This window comes from Miniopterus natalensis, chromosome 10 (genome assembly GCF_054644295.1).
Source record: "Miniopterus natalensis isolate mMinNat1 chromosome 10, mMinNat1.hap1, whole genome shotgun sequence".
NCBI lineage: Eukaryota > Metazoa > Chordata > Mammalia > Chiroptera > Miniopteridae > Miniopterus > Miniopterus natalensis.
The window spans coordinates 82,297,321-82,320,698 of NC_142090.1; the positions used below are offsets into that span (position 1 = coordinate 82,297,321).

Sequence of the window (23,378 nt, forward strand, 5' to 3'; positions counted from 1 at the left end):
CTGAGAGTTTGCCCCCAGCTAGCACATGCCCCTTATTATGAGGGAGCATGGTCAACATCATTGGTACAGACACAGATCTGTCTTGCCTTAGAGCTGACCAATCTAAGGGCCTGATCTTTGGATAAACGTGAATTACATGGTGGATTTTCCTGGACTGACTGAATTTGAATCAGTCTACTAATTTATGCTTGAATGTATAAGATCTTTAAAGTCCGGATAGACTTAACACCATAATATTTATCTTACCATTATTTTATGCATTTTAAGTATTAAACTTTGAAAGAAAATAAATATCTAAGTTAATAAAATAGTGCAATCAAATCCTTTATTTATTTTTCTCATTAGACTGAAATAATAAACCAAATGACCAAGAAAAATGTCAATCAAAGGTTTAGCATGAAACATTAATTCTCAGAAGATAATGTCAAGAATATTATGAAAATATGCACATTGCCTGTAATTGAATTGCAGAAAATCAAATGCATTTACCTTCGAAAAGCAGAGGTATTCATTGCCTTCAAGCTTCCGCTTAAGACCTTAGGCTGGGAGCTGAGGGTCTTCTGGTTTTGTTAGGAAAGGAAAATGGAGCATCTCTCTGGAAGGGAAACTTAGGTCATTCCTGTCTCAACCCGCATCCATTCCACAGCGGATGTGGACCGTGCAAACAGTTCTGCCCACTAGGGTAGAAAACAGGTTCTCAACAAAACAGTCTAAATGACCATAAAACCAAAAATAAGCCCGGAGCATTAAAAATTATAATCCACTTAACAAGCGAACACCGAACACAAGATCTTCAATCAGAAATTTGTCGTCCTTTGCATATCTATTGAGCCAACGACCACATTTTAACTTTTAATGAGGAGACATTAAGATGTCTTCAGGAGCAAAGAACAGAATGACAAAGCTACAGAAATTCACAAAGCTCGAAGGAAGCACACTTTTAGCCTCAGCAAGAAGTGCTCTTCCGTGAAGTCAGGGAATCCCGGTGACCCCTCTGTTTTCTCCATTCACCTCCAAGGCAAACTTTCCAGGAGCAACATTGCTTTTCGACAGTAACAATGGTGATTATAATAGCGGACAGCTGTCAAAACCAGAGTGTACATTCTTGAGTCAAGAGACCCTTGGACCTCAATAAACACCATATATTAAAGAAACATAGCAAGTTCCAACAAGCATACACACAACAAAATCAATTCATTTATCAGAGACTGATACAATTCTGAATATGCATTTTCCAGAAGGAAGCAGAGGCCAACTGAGGCCGCCTGCAGGTGTCAAACCTGTGGAAGTGAAACAAGGCATTACAGGGTCCACACAATCTAAGGATCATGTGAGAAACAAACGCTTTATCAAAAAGAGTTGGTCGATGACCCAACATATAGATATTTCTATGCATATATTTATATATATAATGATAAAAACCAGCTTGCATGAAGGTCATAGTCTATCTATTTTGAAGTTATAGCACACATACTAGAAGCAATGTACAGAATCGGTCAGGTTTGCATATACAGCAGTTGCAAAATGAATTAAAATACATTGAAATAGAGAACACTCAAAATGTATTTATATAAACCTCCCAGGATGGACAGGGATTGGCCGCAATCAGTAACTTGCCACCATCATCGAACAAGAACTGTAATGAAGAAAAAGGGGGAAAAATCCAAGAAAAAAGGGAAAATTAAGAAGAATTCTTTCTTGTATTATTTCTTATCGAAAATAAGGTTCTCCTTGCCTCGCAGCGTCGATGACTTTGTTCCTGCCCCCCCACCACGGGGGTGCCGCTTGATGACAGTTTATGCTCTGTAGTCTTTTGATCTGTTTGCTTCCTGCAGATAACGGGTCTTTTAGTAGGAAATGGTGGTTTCTGTAGTAAATATTTACTATCCCGGTGACATTCAGGCCAACCCCTGAGCGGTCGGGCAGTGAGATGATGCTTTAAGTCGCCGGAAGGAAAGGGGGGAAAAATAGATCCTGCTATTAGAAGATGTCCTATCACTTCTCACTAATTCTCTTGAAATGAAAGACCAGTGATTTGCCCAAGAAAACAGTATGAACAAAGCGTGTGAGAGCCTCTTCGTGTACGCTCCGGAAGCAGGTGCTCCTGGTCTAGGAAATTAGCCTATTGTGGGTGCGGAGTGGTGCTTGGAGTTTAGGGTCAACTTTGCTGTCCGCTCCGTAGAGTTTACAGGCGATTTGCTCTTTGCTTTAAGAAGAGAAAGTGATATTGGAAAAAAGTCAGCACTTTAGACTAAAGCAAAGCACCCTTCACAAAGCCACAAACAAGAAGCAGGACAGAAAGTCCATGGCTTGTAGCTATCCTGGCACCTGCGGAAGAAGTTATAAGATATTCGCTCATCTTGAAGATTTCCAACGCTCCTTATTAGGCTGTTTTAAACACATACACATATATATTTAATTAGCTGGCCAGCTTGGCTCTGGTGCTCATGAGTGTCTTGGCATGCACTGCAAATGACAACACATACAAAGCAGTTCAGTCCCGGGAAGTGGGTCGGGCTGGTCTGTTTTCAAACAATGCCACTCCACAGTGGGGGACAGCGAGAGGAGCGAGCCCCAAACACCTTCCCCCGTCGCTCCGTGCAGGTCGTTCCCTACCGTCAGGGGCGGGACCTAGAGACACAGCCTGCGTCACTGTCACTGCCGCCTGAGCCTGAGCGGAAGGGGGCACAGCCCAGGCCCAGCCGGGCCTCCAGGGCATGGCCTGCGGTCTGGGTCGGCTGCGTGTGGCCGTTCTCCTCCAGGGGACCGTCCTTCTCAGGGTTTACCCTTGAACTCTGAGGACAAGCTAGTGCTCTCAGGAACTGACAATTTTTGGAAGAGCTTGGAGACTGTGTAAGGGGGAGAATTCAATTGTATTTTTGCAAGTTTTCTTCATATGTTTTATCTAATAAGCTTCTAGTTACATAATGTGTGAACTTCCTTGATCAGTAGGGAAACAAGAATATAATCAGGCTCAAAGCATTTTTTCTTTCTTTCTTTCCTTTAATTGGAGAAGTTTAAAAGGGTTTGAAGGGGGTAAGGGTGGAGAAATCCAGCCTTGCGGGTATTTCAGCTAAATCACGTTAGGCCCACAGTGTCACCGAAAACAATCGAGGCAAAAACTTGTACCGTCAACGCGTCACTGTGGCGGGAATGTTTGGGGCTCGGTTCTCCAATGATCACCTGGTGGCCCCGCCTTGCCGTGTTTCTGTTAGGGTTCTTTAGAGCTGTCACTGATTCATTTGGTAGGTGGGCCATACGTTAAACACAGTGTGCCCCCACAGAAACCTAAGGACCGAAGACCCAGAGGTTAGCGATGGGCCTCGGGAGAGTGATCTTTCTCTCCAGCTGGGCACTAAGGTTCAAAACTGTGACAGTGACAGCACAGTAAACGTGCAGCTCTAAGAGCGAAGGCCGTGCAAGGGAAACACGCTCCATCTATGCAGAACCCAGCACCGAGCTTCCAAAGCTAACCAGCGTTCTCGCTGTCCTTTGAGGGGAGATTCTTGCCCAGGGATTCATCTTTCGAAAAACCCCGAAAGGGAATGATTGATCACAAGGCTCCCTAGGTAGCCAATGGCACGGACGCAACGTCTGATATTGAACAGGAGTTTGAAAATGCCAAGACCAAGAAAACTAAGTAACATGGTTCACTCTTCAGAAAAGGTATTCTGTGAAACCATGGTTCCCTTTCAGCGTGGGCATTGCAAACCGGCTCAAAGGCACCGAAACTGTGTGGTCATCTCCCCTTTCTAAGGCGGTCAACCCATCAGAGGAAACCCCTCACCCATCATCCCTGTGGGATATACAGGGAACATCATATCTTATATAACGTTCATTATAACATTTCCTACCACCCTATGTCCAGCATGTGCAAGTTAAAACAAAATTCATGTGAGCAGTGTTATTGCAAAGGAGTCTAATAATTACACAGAAAAGAATACATGTTTTTACTGTTCATGTTCTTTTTCTTAAAAAATTTATCTTTGTTGTTAAAAGTATTACAGATGTCCCCTTTTCCCCCCATTGATCCTCCCTCCCCCCAGGCCTTCCCCACATTATTGTCTGTGTCCGTGGGTTATGCACAGATGCACGTAAGTTCTTTGGTTAATCTCTTCCTACCCACCCCCTTCCCTCTGAGATTCATCAGTCTGTTCCATGCATCTATGTTTTAAGGCTCCTCAAACTCTGACCTGCCGTATTATAGCCAATATACCATCGTAACATAGTACTCTCCTCCCCCCGCCCAAATTATTCATCCACTCCAGGCATATCCATTTCCTGGCATATTTTTAATTAAGTGACATTTATTTCCGTCAGGCCAATTACAAAATTTTCCTTTCCTGCACAGTAAATTAGAAAGCAAATCACTGATTGTTTGTCTCTTCTTTCTATATTTTATTTATGCCTTGAATGAAGAGGTGTGTACTTTATCTTTGTAATCCCAAACACGTAGACAGTGAAATTCTAGAATCTAAAATGCTATAATTTGTCCTGTGAACGCGTCTCAAATAGTCGTCATAGTCAATTTCATTCAGAGGTTCACTATCCTGGACATAACATTATTAACTCTTCTGAGTACAAACCTTGTTTATCAGACACACTATGGTCTGTTTTATAGACAGTTATTATTATTTTTTTTGTAAAAAGCAAACTTTGGCCCCTCATCCTGCTCTATTCTGTCACAGGTAGAAATGTTTTACTTTTGTGAACAAACAAGAGCCAGGATTGTAGTCAGGAGCCGTGGGTTCCAACGGTCTCGCTCCACTCACCTCTAAGAGCCCAAATAAGGTACTTAGTTCTTCCATGTTTTCTAAAGTGAGCGGAATAACTATTCATGTATTTTCTTCCTATTAGTATGCCAGACAGTGTGTTGGAATAGGCCCTTCCCTCCCCTCCCCTCCCCTCCCCTCCCCTCCCCTCCCCTCCCCTCCCCTCCCCTCCCCTCCCCTCCCCTCCCCTCCCCTCCCCTCCCCTCCCCTCCCCTCCCCTCCCCTCCCCTCTTTGCTCTATGCCCAGGCCAAGCAGGACAGCCCGTTACCCCCTACTATGACCATGCATTTAAGCGGCTCTTGCCCTGACACAACCTGCCGTCCCCTGTGTCTGTCCCCACCAGCTCCTTGCCATCTCTCGTCTCTGACCTTCAGCCGTCCTTCGGCGTTGCCTTTCCTACGGCCGCCGCGTGGCTCACACTGACCTGTAATCCATCATTTTCATATCGTATCGCAGTGGTGACCCTACGCACTCCTTCAAGGCCACGGGGGACATTTACGCATCAGTTTTCATTACACTCAGTGTCTAACACGCGCCTGCAGAGCCTTTAAACGTTTGCCCCCAACGCAAGAGGCTGTGCGAGGAGGGACGGGAGATGCTATTATCTAAGAGCACGAGCAGAGACGCCCGGGCGAGGGGCTGCCCACGGAACCTGAGATTTCTCTCGCCCCGAAGGACGTTTCTTGACCTCCTTCGACTTCTCGTGACAAAGATGCCTGTCGTTTGTTTTTGTTTTTTTTTAAAAATATATCTTTATTGATCTCAGAGAGAGGACAGGAGAGGGAGAGAGAGAGGCAGAAACATCAATGATGAGAGTCATTGATCGAGCCCGCAACCCGGGCACGTGCCCTGACCGGGAATCGAACCCCGATCGCCTGGATCCTAGGTCGACGCTCAACCGCTGAGCCCCGCCCGGCCAGGTCCTTTCGTTTGTTCTTAGGTTTATTCGCGCAGCGCTCTCTCGGGCGTGATTCCCTAACCCGTTTGCTCCGCGCCGCAAGCGGAAAAGCCTAGGAAGCCTTCCCGTGAGTCCCAGGAGCTAGAAACCCAGCTTCCAGGTTTTCACACCACACGCGACACGCAGGCAGCCACGCCGCCTTCCCTGGGGTGGGATGAGCGGGCCTTCCCAAGACGGTGTCTGCCCGGTGAGAGTCTGCCCAGGAGAAACATGGAAGGAAGTCTCTAAGGTTTTACCTTCATGGTTACAGTGATTTCACAGAACAACAGCAAACTCCATCTACTTCTTAAAAACAAAAAACACGAAGAAACGACAGCTCAGTAGTTGAGACCGTGGTACCTCAGCCATCAGGTAGAGACGTTGCGCAGTTCACCGCCATCTCATGATTGTCATTGTCACTGACTGCTAAGTCCCCGACTCCCCGCCCCATTGAACTCAGCACAGGGTCCCAGACTGAAAAGCCCGCCTCGGGCCCCTCACCTGTCAGCCAGATGGAAGAGCTTAGCTGCCTTAGCACCTCCCTCTTCAGACTGTGCCATCTGCTCTGCCGAGTCTTCCTCCCTGGGCCGACCGGCCGGAGGCTGGAACGCGGGGCCCGCTGAGTCACGCTGCACCCCCTTCCTGCTCAGGACTGGGCATCTCCCGCGTGTCAGGGAAGGCGCAGTAGGCGCGTCACATGCATTGTGCTAGTTCAGCTCCACCCCCCTGTCACCCCACCGATCAGGAGCGTGGGGCTCAGCCACGGGGAACAGCGCCCCCTAGGGCGCAGGCAGTAAAGCAAAGGAACAGGAACAGGAACCAGCGACGCAGTCAGAGCGCCTGGATGCAGATGAGCCCCCCTCTGCACCCCCGGGGCAGGCAACCTGGCCCCATTCACTGTCTCCACGTCTGCTAAATCAGGACCTGAAGCTAATATTTATATGAACACTAATCTTTTCCAAGAGAATGCACTGGCCGTAACACGCTTTAGAGAAAAACATTATTTGATATAAAACTTCTTTCCCCAACTCTGAGCTCATAAATACTGGATACGAAAACATCAGCCTCCTAGTTTTCCTAAACATTAATAATAAATGCAGTTTGTTTTGCTCCATGTAGTGGACCAAATGTCTTATGATTTAATAATATTTTGAACTTTCCATATAATAGACTTTTAGAACTTAAAGGCTCCTCCACATTCACTTAAATACTTGGGTGAGAGATGGCTTCACCATTATTCTTACACGTCTTCTTCTTTCTAAGAGCTTGTCTTTTCCAAGCTTTTTACTCAAATTTCATAGACTGGGACCAAAGATTTAGCAGATTGTTCAAAGTGCCACCATTAGTGATGCAGAGAAACACCCAGAGCTCTTGGCTACCAGGAAAGATCATCACAAGGGGGCTTGAGTATTTAACTCAAGGGACTGAGTGTTGACCAAGACCTAGACAGTTTACCCCACCTAAAGCTCACCAGCTTCCAAACACCCACTTTCTCTGGGCCGTGAATCTCTGATGCATTAATTTCCGACAAGAGTTCAACTTGTAGGTGGTTTAGATAAGATATGGGAACAGTCACAATTCAGGATATCTGTAGATTTAGGTACAATTCTCCATCTGTTTTTCTGTTTTATTTTTGGTTTGAGCATCTAGCAGAATCGAAAGAAGCAAAAAGAGAGAAAGACAACAATTTCTCTCCTGCTGGGGCTCCGTGGTCTGACTCCAGAGCCTTTATTTTGTAAAATCGAGTATTAGTGATGCTTATCACATGAACAAACCTACAAATGGAAACCCCCCAATAATGAAAGGAGCCACCATCCAGTGATGTTACTTTGCCCGTGAAGAGGCCCGGCTTATACAGAATGGGGTGTCCAGCTCTGGGACAGACTAGGCTTTGACACACCTCTCCTTTGTCACAGACGCCAGCTTCCAGAGCTAAAGTAGCTGCAGGAGAAAATCCGAGCTGGCTTTTAGTGCAATTTTCATTCCAGCTCACACACACTAAGCCACCATTGAAGGGGAAAAGTCAAATAATAGCATAATTCTATCCTATAATTTTTTGAAAAGAATATCTTTCTATTAGAATTTGTATGGGTCCAGTGCCAATTTCTTCCAGAAATCCTCTATTTTTTAAAATGTGCTTCATTATGACCCAATATACAAACTGCTTATTTTATTGAGCCCGGGCATGCTGGCAGTCACCGTTTAAATGTCCTTTCCTGCTTCCCCTTAGTCAGCAAATGTACATTCTCTGCTAGTTATGAGGCCTCTTATTGCAGCTCAGGGAAGGAGGTGCGGCTGCCCACGCTGGCAGGTCTAAATGACAAGGAGCATGGGGACAGCCATTCACCTCAGAATGTTCCTGACTCTCTCATTTACAATGAGTCCCTGCAGGCTTTCAGGATTTCAGTCTCCTCCTGTGACTCAAAAAGGGGACACATCAAAGTGATCCTGCCTCCCACCTGCTAGACCCACAGTGCGCGTTGCAACAGCACAGTGTCACTGTAGTTTTCTCATCCAGGTAGGAACTGCTCTGGGTGCAGACAGGACGATGGTGATGATGATGACAATGATGTGATGACAATGATGATGTAATAATGACGATGATGACGACAACAACGATGACGATGATATGATGGAGATGATGATGATGTGATGACAATGGTAATGGTGTGATGATGATGACAGTGATGATGATGATGTGATGACAATGGTAATGGTGTGATGATGACAGTGATGATGATGATGTGATGATGATGTGATGACAGTGGTAATGGTGTGATGATGATGACAGTGATGATGATGATGTGATGATGATGATGTGATGACAATGGTAATGGTGTGATGATGACAGTGATGATGATGTGATGATGATGATGTGATGACAATGGTAATGGTGTGATGATGACAGTGATGATGATGATGTGATGATGATGATGTGATGACAATGGTAATGGTGTGATGATGATGACAGTGATGATGATGATGATGTGATGATGATGTGATGACAACGGTAATGGTGTGATGATGATCATGTGATGATGATGATGACTGATGATGATGATGATGTGATGATGATGTGATGACAACGGTAATGGTGTGATGATCATGTGATGATCATGTGATGATGATGACGACAGTGATGATGATGATATGACAATGATGATGTGAAGATGAGGTGATGACGATGATGATGATGTAATGATGACGATGTGATGCTGATGATGACAACAATGATGACAATGATGTGATGGTGATGACAATGATGATGTGATGATGATGATGATGATGTGGATGGTGGCAGCAGTAGCTAATATTCCTTGAGCACCTGCTATTTCTTTATCCCTGACTGTGGTCTCCGAGGCTGCTACAATGGTTCTGCTGATGGAGGAACTTTGCTGAGAGGGGAATGCAAGGTGGCCAGGTTTCCTCAGCAGGCAGGTGAGGCAGCTGAGGTTCAAAACCAGTTCTGTTGGACTCTATAAGCTACTTCGCGTCATCTCACCTGGCGATTTGGCACACCTGGAAACCTCGCTTTCTCAACTCTGCCTCTTAGAAATGTGTGGGAATGTGAGTGGCTTTGAGGAAGGGGAAGGAGAACATATCACTGAGTGGAGAAACAAATGAAATATTTTCAAGCAATGATGCTTTCATGACATATTTAATAACTGCTTAATACATAAATAAGGATAATTTATGATTAGCTCTGCATTTACAGGTATATAGATAAATGCTGTTAAAGTGATTGAAACTATTTACTCATGGAGCTTGAATGAACCTGCCTCCAGCATGTGTGTTTTCTTATTAATCAGCAAACTCGATACTCATGATATGAAGGTAGATATCAATCCACACCTTGCCGGAAGGATCGCAAATCCCGTATTAAGGATTGCCCAGACCTGTGTTTGCTGCACACGGTTGAAAAATGCCCAATTTGTTTAAGGGCTTAAATAAGTGTGTTAACTTGGGGACGGTACTGGAGGAGACTGTGAGGAAAGCTGGGACCCGTGTGGGGTGACTTTGCCGCAGGCCCCGAGGCCCCGGGGCACTTGTCCCAGGGGAGGGTAGGAGAGCTCGCCCCGAGGGAGGAGCTGGGGCTGTTCACTGTGGAGCAAAGAGGCCAGAGGGATGTGTGCTCCTATCGGAGCCACCACTGTCTGACGGGAGAGACAGGCCTGGTCCCACCCACACTGCCTGCAGGTCATCCTCGAACCCGTCGCCAGCCCCACCAGAGGAAAACTCCTCACCAAGGAGGGAAACACGCCTTGTACTTAGGGAAATGGCAGCCGAGAGACTCAGTCAAAGATCCGAAGTAAAAGAAAGAAGGAAAGAGACGGAGTTGTGACTATGGTCTCATTTTCACACATTTTCTTATATAAACAGAAATAGAGAAAGCTACCACCATACTTTATAAGCACAGTGATTTGCTAAGTTAAAAATTAATTTTAATTGTTCAGCAATTTTTTTTTTTGAGGAAAAATTGTTTGAGGACCTAATGCCATAGGATACAAAAAAGCACCAGTGATACAGCTTCAGAAAACGCACTTGTTTTAACATGAGTAAGATTTCTTAAGATGCCCACATAGTTTCCAAGTTTGAGTCAATGCTTTCACCCTTTTCACTAAAGTAGCTATTTCAGAATTATCTGGATTAGAATATTTTATACCTTATCCTCATAACAGAAATTTTCTTAGCCATTGGAATGAAGCCAGTTGAAGCCAGAGATAGTTGAAGATTTAAAAAATCCATATCCTACTTATCAAGGCAAATAAAATGATACAACTACATGGTTGCAAGGGACTGCTCCTCAGACTTCCTACAGGGGATTTTTTATGAAACATAATCTAAAATAGAGGAATATTGTTGTCATAGGTGTGGAATGAGGGATAGCCCAAGGGCTATTTTCTAACCCTCTCTCTCCATTGATGCCCAAGTGGTCTGGGGTTGTTTCCTTAAAGATCGACCAAATTACATAAAGATGTATGTATCTTCTTAGCAATATTCCCTCATAAGAGCTTTGTCAAAACATAGCGTTCAATTCCGAAACAGGTATTTAACTCTAACGACGTGCTAAGCACAGTGCCAGGTGCTTCAACACCACCAAAAGCATCGACGCGCAATTCGCACCGGCCCCTGCCCCCCGCCCCCGCCCCCGCCCCCCGCATCGGCGTTTTATTTAAACTGTTCACTTCCTCGAACCTCATGTGGGCAGCTGTGCGGGAAGGCTCACACCCCCCGGGGCAGCGGGGTGCCTTGCGGGCACAAGCTTTCTCAGGACCGTTACTTTATTTCTTTAAAAACTTTTATATTTTCAGATCTTTGGAAGGAGAGTGAGTTTTTATGTTCTAAAGTTTTTTATTTTTCTATTGAGTGGTTGTGATTCTACTGCTTGGTCCCTAAATGCAGCATTTCTCAAGTCATCTCTTTACAATGCCAAGAGAAGTGAGAAAATTGCCTTCATAACAAATACATTTTTTAATCAGAAAAATAAAGTATGAAATATTTTCCAAATGGCTGAAGAAGATGCTGTTAAGGACGTAGCTACAGGGCTTGGCACCTTTGTATTTTGAAGTCTGCGGAATCTGACTGCATTATTTAATCTTCATTACAATTCCTGTGTCCGTGAAGGTAATCAATGTGCTTCATTTGAACTTCTCATTTTTACTTTTCCAACAGTCCCATAGTGGTAGGCCACAGAGAGCGAGCAATTCTAATTCTTAGCTTTTAAAAAAATTTATCTTTATTCTAACTCCTAGCTCTCACAATTCCCTCTAATTCAAGCACTCAGAGTTTAATTTAGATCTTATATCGAGTCTGTTTTGTGCACACAAGGCTCTGAATTCATGCAAAATGCTCTCTGAGACTTTCTGAAGCAGTCATATTAAATGGAACATAATTACCCTTTGTAAATATTCCAGTGTATTGATTTTCCTTGACACTCCCAATGACCACACCATCGCTCATCACTTTGCTCCAGCTCTGAATCGGGGACTGAATGAGTCATACCATTGAGAGGAAAAATGACTGCATAATGTTTTCTTTATGGACTTTATATGCGCTTGATTTATTTAGTCAATATATGTTTATCAAGCTCACCCACTTTGCTTAGAAAAATAGAACGAATAATTTGATGGTCAGATTCTCCACTCAGATCCCAGGAAAGAAGAGAGAATGTTCTTAATCTCAATGCTACTAGCGATTTCTGAGTACCCCATCTTCCTAATATACACACAGACACACGTGTACGTGTGTGTCTATATACACATGTGCACCTGTAAATACATGATCATGTGTGTGTATATATATTTAATTTGTTGTGAGCTCCACAATCACACAATACCATTGTTTCACTTTACCTTTCTTTCTTTACTTATTAAGTATATTTTACTTGATGGTTTGGTTTGTTTTCCCTCTCACAAGCTGTCATTGCCTATTTTTAAAGTTGGAAAATTTTAAATAATGTTTTTTCCCCTTATAACAAAAGCAGTAAGTTATCATTGTTCAATGTTATCGATAGGGACACAAGAATCAAGTAATTAAAAATCATAACTTGAATTTCTTCCTGTCGTCTAAGCACAAGCCTCGGATGGATTTCAAGTTTTGCATTCTGTATTTCTTTAAAGTCTTCCTTCTTTGACTCATCACTGACAGCCCCTGCAAGGCCAGTTCTTGCCCCGGTAGGGCCAGGCGGCGTGTGGCCCTCACCTTCCTCATTTCACTGCTGCCGTCATGAGAATATATGGGCACAAGGCACCAATGGGCATGTAAGCCCAGCAAGTGGGTATCACTTGGGAGGCCTGGGCAGTGCCGTGGTCTCTCTGCACATATATAATTGCATTTAATCCTCAAAGTGAGGACATGGAGACACACACGGCCCTGAGTGATGGGGCTGAGATGTGAGCCGTCTCCCTCCCTCGCCGCTGTGCCTACGCCTCTAGGAGCGTGCGGCTGGGCCACAGGCAGGTCAAAGAAGCAGCTTTGTGTTTCTCTCTGCTCTTTGCAGCTGAGACAGATGCACTTGTGTCAAGAACAGCTGGCAGCGTGTTCCTTGGGAGAAGGCGCCCTCACCTTGCTTTGAGGACCTGGGTCACCTTGACCGGGAAAGTGAGATCTTTGCCGCCACTTCTTCACCCTTTGGTCATCTACCCAGAAAGTGCTTCTCTGGCAGCTTCATGAAATCGTTAGAGACAGGAGCTTAGGACACTGGCAGACCTGCAGCGTGTCCCTCCTCGGCTGCAGAGCTCCTGGTGGTCACGGGTGAACCTCAACGTGGCCATCCACGCACCGGGGAGCCCTGCAGCCCACAGCGAGGCCTTGGGTTTGCAGACCCAGCTAGTTACTGAGTTTCAATGAGTTAAGTTAAATATGGTTTGCGGGAGAACCTAGCCAATCTAGACTATTTATCTACATAATTCCAGTTCAAACAGATCTCCAGCGCATTCCTTGGCCTGTATTATCCAGAGCATTGCCTCAAATCTATGTTTCGTCTCATTCGTAGACACCTGGTGTACACAGCAGCCACTTAACTGATAGAACTGTAATGATGAAATTAATTTTACCAGTGTAAGCAGCCAAGTTGGATCATTTACACCAAAATCAACATTAAGGTCCGAATTACACGCCTGGCTCTCTACCTGGACGCGGACCGGTTCCTGGTACTTTGGATCAGGAAAACCACCTCCTGCCAGCGCCTCGGCCCCCCCCCCCCCAGCAGCTCCGGCTTCAGCCTGAGGCCGTCCTGCCGGCCGGGCAGTCTGGAAAGCCGCCACGCTTACCCGGCCGCGGCGCAGGGCAGCGCTCGGCTTCTAGCGGCTGGAGCGGCTGCTGCTCCCGCTCGGGCTCGCACCGTGGTGGGAACGCAACCACCATATTTCAGAGTCCAGAGAATGAGCGGTCCCGCGGAGCGGCCAGAGGCCCCCACAGACGCCGCCCGGGGAACGTCGCGACACCTGAGCCGCGCCAGCTGCGGACCGCGGGGGCCGAGAGGACACCTTGCCGAGTTCACCTCGATACCGGAGAACAGGTCCCAGCAAAAGACCCGCGTCTAATGAAGTATTTAGTGGCATCTCTCACACACACACACACACACACACACACACACACATCCCATAGTCAATGACAGAAGAAATTTTCTCACCCATAAGAACTTTTTAGAGCGCACGATTCTCATAATTTACCACTCACAGAAATGCCTATTTCTAGTTCTAGGCTCAACTTTTGATCCGATAGGTGCTGCATGAAGTCCTGGAGTATGGATTTTCACAAGCTTGAGTCTGGCACAGTCGCCTGCCCACCTATTTGAGAAACACTGCGGAGGAGTCTTGCTCCGTTTTGGGGTGGTGGTGGCGCTAGTGATGTAAATATAATCATAAGAGAAAGAGGAGAAAAACAAACATATATCGTTCCTCTCTCTTTCCCTGTGTTCCACCAAACATGAGCTCTGCTTGCCCTGGGCACTTAAAGAAAGTGAGTGCAGCCTGTCGTGTTTGCAGCCAAGAAGTCCTTGTTAGGGAGACGCCCACCTGCTCTGCCTGCCACCGAGAGGCGCCCGGAAAGCGGGACTCCCCGCACCGAAGGAGGGAAGTCCCAGGAAGAAAGTCCTACGAGGCCCGCGGCGGGCTTCAAGGTAAACACACAAGCTGCCTTGGGGGCCTGAGTGACAAAAATTGATTCTCACCATGACGATACCGCGAAGCTGTATAGAAGAATTTGCATCAGCAAATAAGGAATGACCCACGCCAAGAAAACGGCATTTCCTAAGTCACAGAAGTAAGAAAGTGTCTAAAAACACTCAGGAAATACCACGTAGGGAGCCGATGTGCGAGGACGAGGGACTCAGGAGAAACGGGGCTGGAAACCAGGCCATGAGCGTCGGCGACGGCGCCGTGGAGACGCCGTTCCTGACTGCTCGCCCTGCCGTGGCCGCTCCGTGTTTGAGAAGGGGGACAGGCATGTTACCGGGAGCCGGCTAAGCAGAGGAGACAGAGAAGAGGCTTGTGCTGAGAGCTGAGCCCACGTTGGCGGAACAGAGAAGATCCGTTGGTCAAGGACACTCTGAAGAGACCACTGGTAGGACCCGATGACTGGCTCGCTGTGGCAACTGACCGAAGAAGGGGTGATAGGACATTTTCAAGGTCTCAAGACCTGTGGTTGTGATGATGTTTGTTATTAAAAGAGTTTGGGAACATCGGAGGGAGAACATTGTGTTTCGGCGGAAAAGCTAAGATAATAAATTCAGCTCTGGATGCTGGGGTTCAGGGGCCTGACTTGGATATTGTATTGCTATGAAACAACCCCCCTGAAGCCGAGTGCCTGAGAACAACCCTCGGCTATGATCTCTCAGGAGTCTGTGTCCCGCTGGCTCAGGGGGCAGTGCCAGCTTGGGGTCTCTCCCAGTGCCATGACGTGGCAGCTGGGGCTCAAGTTCAAGGCTGGGGGCTTGGGCTTTGCTGGGGAAGGTGATGTCAAGGTCACTGCACTTCTGAAAAGGTTGCTGGCTTCCAAGAGGCCACAGAAGAAGCTGCCGGTCCTCTTAAAGCGAGGTCTGCAATGAGCGTAGCTTGACCTGCATGGCATGACTCCACCTCTTACTGTGAAAGTGGTCACAGGGCGGCTCAGGAAAGGCGCTGGGGGCCTCTCCATGGTGGAGTGTCAACAAATGTGCAGCCCTCTCTACTCTGCCATGGTGCACATATGTGGAGAAATATTGGGGGGCAATAGTGAACCCCAGCCTGGCTCTCCAGAAAGAGGTCAGAATTGGAGATGTGAGTGATGGAGAGGGAATGAGTGAGTAAATAAAGTGTGGGTGCTGAAATCAGCTTTAGTTGAATACAGCCTGAGAAATTATAAAGCAAAATTATAAGTCAGGATGTGGGCAGTACAGTGAATTACTGTATAAATATCCATCCCAGACACTGCGTTTTGTATAATGATTGTGCAAGTCTAGAAACTTACACACGAAGAGAATGGGTGGCTGGGCCCCCCAGCTTCTGAACTAGAAGTTAGAAAATTTGTTACAGGTATAAAAAGTGTTTTCCAGTATTCATTGGTAGAAAAAAATTAGAAATTTTGATATATTTCGGATTAATCTTTGCTGTAAGCAGATAATGTTTAGTGAATAGAGACTTCCATGAGTCGGCACCCCTTCTCTCCAGTCACCTTACTCCAGGAAAAGCGATGGGTGAGCCTGGGAGTGGGCTGCAAAATCAGCGGTGATTTTCACTTGAAAATTGTTAGAAGATCTCTAGAGTTTACCGTTTAGCTCCAATCTCAATACTAAAACAGATGTATTAAAATAAAACAGGTATTTGCAGAGTACATTATATAATCAAAAGTTAATAGTTTAGAAATAGCTGGAACATTTTATTCTATGCTTAGAATCCTCCACTGGAATAGGTAATAAAACGTTCGATTTTATTCCGCAGAGCGGGTTTCTGATATCTAGCTTGGAATATTCTATGTGGGTTAATAATTTCACTTGCATGACTTGGAGTTTTCTCTAATTAGGCTGTAAACTATCTGTAGGCTACTCTGTAATTTGCATATAGTGTCTAGCTTCGTCTTTTGATGGCACTAAAGGGAGGGAAATGCCTTCAAAGACATGAAATCTCTATCAAATAATGGCTGCAAAAGTTATAACCGTCAGCCTGGCCGGTGGAGCTCAGTGACTGAGAGTCCACCCAGGAACCAAGAGGTCACCGGTTCGATTCCCGGTCAGGGCACATGCCCAGGTTGCGGGCTCGATCCCCAGTAGGGGGCGTGCAGGAGGCAGCCGATCAATGACTTTCTTACTGATGTTTCTCTCTCTCTATCCCCTCCCTTCCTCTTTCTCTAAAAATCAATAAAAAAAAAAGATATTGATTAGAGTGTGGAGTCAGGGAGAGAATTCTCTTTGAAAAAAAAGGTATAACCATCAGGTACACATATATGCGTGTGCTACGTATGTACAAGCACATATATAAGCATCTAATGCACATATATATATATATATATATATATTCTAAGTGTGGTTTTGTTCTTTAATTTGGGGAACAAAAGAGACAATAAAGAGGAAAATGAGACAAAGCCACACAAACTGAGCTTTAGTGAAGGCAGGTCACCTATTCATAGGCCGACATGAATCGCCGTGACCGAGGCGTGCGGAGATGGCCACTCCCCTACCCTGCAAGGCACTGCGAGCTCACAGGGACCCTCAGCCAAGCTCTCCACAAACACGCCATCAGCACAGGAACCGTGAGGAGGAAATCTAGGGTGCACTCACTGTTTCAAAAGTACTGGTCACAAGGAAGGATTTAAAGACATAGCTAAGATCAGATGATAAGAATGTATATATTCCTGATGAAATGGCCAGATTCTTAAAAATTTACTGGCTACAGAAACCTTGGTAGTTAGCGATGTAACGTTCTATGACCAATGCTAGTAGCAACACTTTTTCGACGGTAAACTGTAAAGAGAAAGAACATAAAGAACTATAAATATTTTTACGCCCCCTCCTTGCTACAGTCTTACGTCAAGTGCTGGAGTGGAACCCAGAAGGTCCCGAGAAGCCTGCATCCCACCCCGAGGTGGGAGCTCCACCGAGTTCCCACGGGCGGAACCGCCGCGTAAACCACTGCGATTCAGAACCGCTTTAACTTGCACAGCTGGCGCTGGGGACGTGTGACTAAGCTTCCCAACGGCGTCGAAGGCGCATCTGCGGGAGCTGCCTCGTCTCCGGCCACTTCCTGCCGTTACCGTCACCGCTCACCACCGGCAGCTGACGTTTCTCTCACACGCTAAAGCCCTTGGGGGACAGCCCCGCCTAATGCTAAGGGTTGCTGAAAATGTGTTCCCCTCTCATCTACATTTTTGATGAAGGGAGAGGGTCTTAATTTGGGTCATTTTTGGAAACATAAATCTGTAGAGAAAATGCACATGCATTTATAATGCAACCAACATCGCGTGATTTATTGTTCTTAGCGTGTGTAAATACAGAAGGTAAACCAAAGTCCAGCTCTTAGGTCCCCCGGACAGGAAACACTGCCAGCCACTAACGGGGCAGGTGACCTCCCCTGTGAAGGCCAGTCTCAGGCCCACTGGGTCCCGTCTCATCATTTCAGCTGAGCTAGGTCCCCAGTTTCATAAACCGTCATCGTGAACCCGTCTACCCTCCTCGGGCCACCGTCCTGGGGAGGGCTTGGTGAGTGGTAAAATGAAGGCTCGAAATGGGTTCGCATACCTGATTGTGGACTTTGCTTGGGGATTTTGGCTACCGCTTGAGGGCTGGAGGTGGAGGGCGCGCGCTGGCTGGCAGAGCCGTGGGTGCTGCTGGGCGCGGCGGCCGAGCCATTCTTCCTCGGCTTGGCGTCCTGCAGCCACATGGGCGAGGCTTCGAAGGCCTGCACCCTCCGAGCGTGGCCGCTGGCGGTGACGTTCAGGAAGGCCTGGGCCTTGTGCTCCCGAAGCTCTCCGTAGCTGGCGTCGGTCACCCTGCACTCGTAGAGGCCCTGGTCCTTTTTCCGCACTTTGGAAATCTGCAGCTTGTGGGAGATGTCGTTGCCTTGGACTTTCACTGTCTGCAGCATTGCGGGGAAGGAAAAAAAAGGGGGGGGGCCTGCATGAAATGATGGTGTCTCCAGACTTTGTCCTGAGCTTGCTCACCTTGGACAATGCAAGTCTTCATGGCTACGGTCAGAGAGCTCCTGAGGGTCTCAGCTGTGAAATCTCAAGGTCTCGTTGACCCCGGTCTACTCCAGCTCAGGGCCTAGTGAGTTCAGTTCAGCCTGCGCCTGATCCCACCAGCCACACCATCCCCGTTCCCCAGATTCTGGCGACACCTCTGCCGTTTTCCACTCATGGGGTCGCCTCTGCCTGGTTAGCTCAGTGGAGTGAAGCGTGAACCGAGTGAGGTCAAGTTTGGACTTTACACAATCTCTTTACTTTCGGCTCCACCTCTGAGAGGCCACAGAAATACCTGGGGGGCGGCTGTGACCAAGGGCGAGTTCAACTGAGAATGAGCTTTTATCCCCACGTTGGAATAACTATTAAAGGTACTGACACAATGGACTTGGATAGTCACGATTTTTCTTCTCGATGTTTTTGGTACACTCTGACCTACAGGCATGGGGTGGCATGGCCCAGGGTGCAGACTGATACCACCCGAAGTCTTGGGGCTCAGGGTACACCCCTCCCCTTCCTCTCACCATTACAGGGTTTCTATGCTACTGGAACTTTATAATGCTTTGATTTTCAAAATTGAAATTGGCTCCCTTATTTCTTCTAATAATTTGTAGGCCAGATTAATAGCAAGATTATATATATGTGATTATGTATATAACATATAAAATTCTATATAATATGTAATATATGTCCCTAAGCATCTTTATCAAAACAGCTAGATTTGATATCCACCATATATTATGCATGATTGAATGATGATGGATTTCATAAGACATTCAGAATGCTCCACACACAGTTACGACAAGTGATAACCAGCAAAGCGGAAAGATATCTGTACATTACAATGGGTTAACCTCTTCAATGATGCGTCTATGTCCATATTGGCTTTTGATTTTCTACTCATATGATTTCGTGTATCCAGAAGCATCACTATCCCCACAATGTTGAATGGACAGCAGCATTGCAGCGCTCTGCTCTTACAGTTATATAACTGTTAAAACGCAAAAAAAAAAAAAAGTCTCGCACACCTCTCGCTAGAGAGCAGAACGATTCTCTGGCATTTACGTGATTACAATAAATAGCTCCACTGGACCCGCTCTGAACCATTCTCAGTCTCTATGCGCCGGGGAGGTGAGAGGCGCGGGCTCCCGCCCCGCGCCTGGGGAGCGGCCGTTTCCAGGACAGGAAGCTGAAAGGCCGGGGGAGAGGACCCTGAGCTGGAGCCCCGGGCGCGGCTCTCCGCGGGCTGCCCGGCAGCGCCCCCTGTCGCCGGCCCGCGATACTCACACTGATCTTGGTCCCGTCGTTGTCCGGGTCGCGGTCGGGCAGGAGCTCCACCTGCGGGAGGAGACGGCGGCTCAGCCCGGACCCGACGGCCCGGCGGGACCCGCCGCGGCCCGGTCGCCGGAGCCTTGGGGGGCGGGGGGGGGCCGGTGTAGCAGAGGGAGGAGCGCGGGCCCGGCGGCGCGGGCGAGGCCGAGCCACCACCGCGCGGGGGCGCTGCCTGGACGCGCGCCGCTCGGATGCGCCCCGGGCGCGCGGTGTCCCGGAGGGAGGGAGGCAGGGGCGGGGGCGCGGGCGCGCGTGCGGGCGGAAGTTTTCGGGGACGGGACTCACTCTGAGCCTTTGCCCCGACTGCGCCCCCTCCCTGGGGCCTCATGGACGGATTTCCTTTCTCTGGCCCCCGCAGCCCCGACCCGTCTGCGCCTCTTTCGCTGACCCGTCGCCAGGCTGCGCTCCGACCCCCTCCTTCCCTTTCCCTCTCCCCTCCTTTCTCCGCCCACCTCCTCTCCCCTCCCTCTTCCCAGCCACGCCCCCTGCGCCCCCCCCCCCCCCCCGCGGCCCTTCGCCTCTTCTCCAGGGGCCTAGGGTCCCTCCCTCTGGCCCCCTCGCCCCCTCTCCTGGGGCCCTCGCTCCCTCCCCTCGCCCCCTCTGCCTCCTTCCACTCTCACTCCCCTCTCTGCGGGTCACGGGCGTGGGCCGGCCCCAGCATTCCCCCCGCGGGCCCACGGTCCCCGAGATGGGGCCGCGAGCGTCCCGGACCGGCCAACACCGCAGAGCCAGCGCTGACCGGAGGGGCCGTTCCCAGCTTCCACCAGAAAGACTCGCAAGTCTTCCTCCTGGGCTTCAACCTGGAGTCTCCAGGACACACTCAGGCGCCCCCCCGGGGTCCCTGGGCCTCCGTCACGCCGAGGGAGCCGGGGTCCCGAGGGGCACCCGGGCACCGCCTTGGGCCGCGGGCCCCCTGGCCGGACGCCCGGGGGACGCGGGGAGGGAGGGGACGGACGCAGCCCCGGGGCTACCTGCGCGCCGGCCACCTCGGCCGCGGGCTCCGGGTCCTCGGGGCCCCGCAGGAACCACCACTGGATCTCCAGGTACACGGAGGCCGAGCCGCTCTGGAAGGCGCACGACATCTCCACATTCTGCCCCTCGGTCGCGGTCACGTTGCGCGGAAACTCAGTAAATTTTGCTGTAAAACAGAAAGGCGTCCTTTTAGCGTGTCCACACCGCCCTGGCCGCCTCTCTTCCCTTGAGAGATCGCTACATTTTTCTTGGCCTGAAAAAAAAAAAAAACACCCCAAAACCGAGAACAAAACCCGCTCTGTGACATCCCGCCCCGCCCCCTCGCCGCCGCTCGCCCGCCTGATTTTTGGCATCCTGCCTGAACCACGTCGCCGTCCATCGGGTCTGATAAAGGAAAACCTAACGAGCTTGCCAATAACGCCCTCTGTTAGCCAGGCTGCTCCCCAGAAGCAACGCAAACCTCTTGTCAGACCGCAGTGCTCCCCCAAACGGACTGAGGTGCGTTTTAGACGCATCTGTCAAGTTGATGCGTGAGGACAGCCTCTGGCCCCCAAGTTTCTAAACCATCTGCGGTAACTGCGTGTCTCACGTCCCAGAGAACGGACCACGGTCACCTGTCGAGACGCACATTCCTGATTTATCGAACCATCAGCAACTGTGAATCTCAGGCCGCAGCCCCGAAACCAGCCTCGCACTTTCTAGGCTGTAAATGTTTCCTTCTGTCCACCTTCACCTTCACAGGGGTTCCCTCAAGCCATTGCATTGTAAACTGCCGCACGTCCTGGGGGGTCAGGCTCACCCCTGGACCTGGTTCAGATGAAAGAGTGTTGTGAAGTCACTAGAGAGATCCCCCCCCATCTTCATCACCAACCTCGACCCTGCTAGTTTGCAAGATTCGTGGAACCGTAGCCAAACTCACAAGGATGCCACGCTCCCTTTCTCCCCAAGGCATCCCTTGCACACGGCTGCTTTGGATGGTGGTTCTTTATCTTGTCTCAGGGACAGTTGGGAAGAGCGGATGGTTCCCTAAAAGTAGCGTTAGAGACACCTGGGGCTGGCAGTGGGCACAGACACAGCGCACACGCCCGGAGAGGGGGCCCAGGGGCTGCAGGGCTGGCGCAGGGGGAACGCACATCCCCCCTCCCCCCAATTTTTAAGGAAAGACACCGTCAGCGCCCCTTTTCACGATTTCACGAAATCCCAAGTGACCTGCATTGCAATGGACCTGCATTTACACCCAAAGCGAACGGGGGACGCGAGGAAGGCTTCAGCCGGGAGAGGACTTTTCGCTGGCGCGGGAGGGAGGCGCGGCCTGCGCTCCTCGGGGCCGACGCGTCCTCGCGCGCGGGGCGAGCTCTGTTCGTGGTGCTGAAGCGGCGCCGCAGCCTGCGGGTCCTGACCGGCCGCGTTCCCGGGGCTGCCGCCCTGCTTGGGATGCCGGCCGTGCCTTTGAGCGCGGCCTCCGAGCAGGACGCCGTCCTTTGATACACACACATGCAGACGAAGTCACAGGGACCCCGAAAAAAGACACTTATCTAAACCCATCTGCCGGCAGGGAGCGGGAGGACTGGCCGCCGAGGGTCCCTGCTCGTTTGCGGTGATTAGCTGCGCGTGAGTGGTTCCCTTGTGCATGCACACGGAGGCACACACGCGCGCACACCCCTGCGTGTCTGCTCGCCGGGCCACCTCGCTCACCGTCAGGCACCAAAGAGACCTGCTCGCAAGTCCCGCTTGCCGACCACTGAATCAACTTTAAGGAAAAATGCCCAGCAGAGCCGGATTCCGCGGCCCCTCGCAGGAACCTCGCATCCGCCTGGACGCGCGCGCGCACGGCCCCAGCACAGGCGCATCTGGCAGCGAGCACAGACTTACCTTGGGAAGCAAGCCCTTGCTGCACGTAGACCAGCGAGAAGACGAGTCCGACATACGCCCCAAAGATCCCCATCATTCCAAAAAATACAAGGGAGGAGCCGGGGGGGGGGGGGGTCACATCGGTGTAGCCAGCAGCCAAGAAGCCCCCGAAGAGAGGAACGCGCCCGTGTCGGCGGCGTCTCAGAGCGCGGCGCGCGCCGCCGCCCGCATCCCGCCGCGGGCTGGGCCCTGGCTCGGGGAGGCGGCGCGGGCGCGGCGCGGGGCTGCGGCGGCCGGGGCTGGGCAGCCGGAGCGCAGAGCCGCCGGCCGCGCGGAGCGTCTCCGCCGCCTGCCCGCCGCGTCCCGCCGGCCGCCCGCGCGGCCCACGTCAGCCGCGGCTCGGGCTTGCGTGGCCGCCGCCCCCCACGCCGCGCCAGCCGGGCGCGCAGAGTGGGCCGGGCGGGCGGAGGACCTCGGCGGGCTCGCGGCGCCGCAACTTTTCCCCCGAATGGCTGCGACGACGCTTTAACCCCGTGCGCGCCGGGCCGCCCGCGCCCCAGCCGGGCCACGCAGCGCGCGGGGGGCGGGCTGGGCTCCGGCTTCCTTGCGCAGAGCAGAGCGTTTGATGTCCCCCCGCCCCCCCAATTTGTTTCGTTCCCTCCCCGCCCCCTCGTCGAGTGATTCTTTCCAGCATCAGCTCGCTGTGCGCTTAAGGGGCCAGAGATCACCGGCGCGGGGCTGCGGGGCAGCGGGGCCAGGAGGGGGCCTTGGGGCACGTTGGGGGTGGGTGGGGGTGGCTGGGGCCGGGAGGGGGCCTTGGGGCACGTTGGGGGTGGGTGGGGGTGGCTCGGGCGGGGAG

At 50.0% G+C, this 23,378-nt stretch overlaps 1 protein-coding gene across 1 annotated transcript; it reads right to left on the reverse strand.

Moving 5' to 3' along the window:
• Nucleotides 1-2,118: 2,118 nt before the first annotated feature.
• Nucleotides 2,119-22,631, reverse strand: VSTM2A (V-set and transmembrane domain containing 2A). The gene is made up of 5 exons (XM_087821443.1): nt 22,541-22,631; nt 20,668-20,834; nt 19,652-19,702; nt 17,925-18,261; nt 2,119-2,328 (listed from the first exon to the last, which is right to left on the reverse strand). Exons 1-5 carry the CDS (start codon nt 22,614-22,616, stop codon nt 2,252-2,254), a joined length of 708 nt encoding a protein of 235 aa, XP_087677569.1. The 5' UTR covers nt 22,617-22,631; the 3' UTR covers nt 2,119-2,251.
• Between the last annotated feature and the right edge of the window lie 747 nt (nt 22,632-23,378).

Excerpts from the sequence above, each read along its gene's own strand:
- VSTM2A (XM_087821443.1), bottom strand. The coding sequence starts at position 22,616 with ATGATGGGGATCTTTGGGGCGTATGTCGGACTCGTCTTCTCGCTGGTC. Across the intron at positions 20,835-22,540 it reads GCAAGGGCTTGCTTCCCAAG|CAAAATTTACTGAGTTTCCG; the intron begins GTAAGTCTGTGC and ends TCTGTTTTACAG. Across the intron at positions 18,262-19,651 it reads ACGACGGGACCAAGATCAGT|ACAGTGAAAGTCCAAGGCAA; the intron begins GTGAGTATCGCG and ends GCAATGCTGCAG.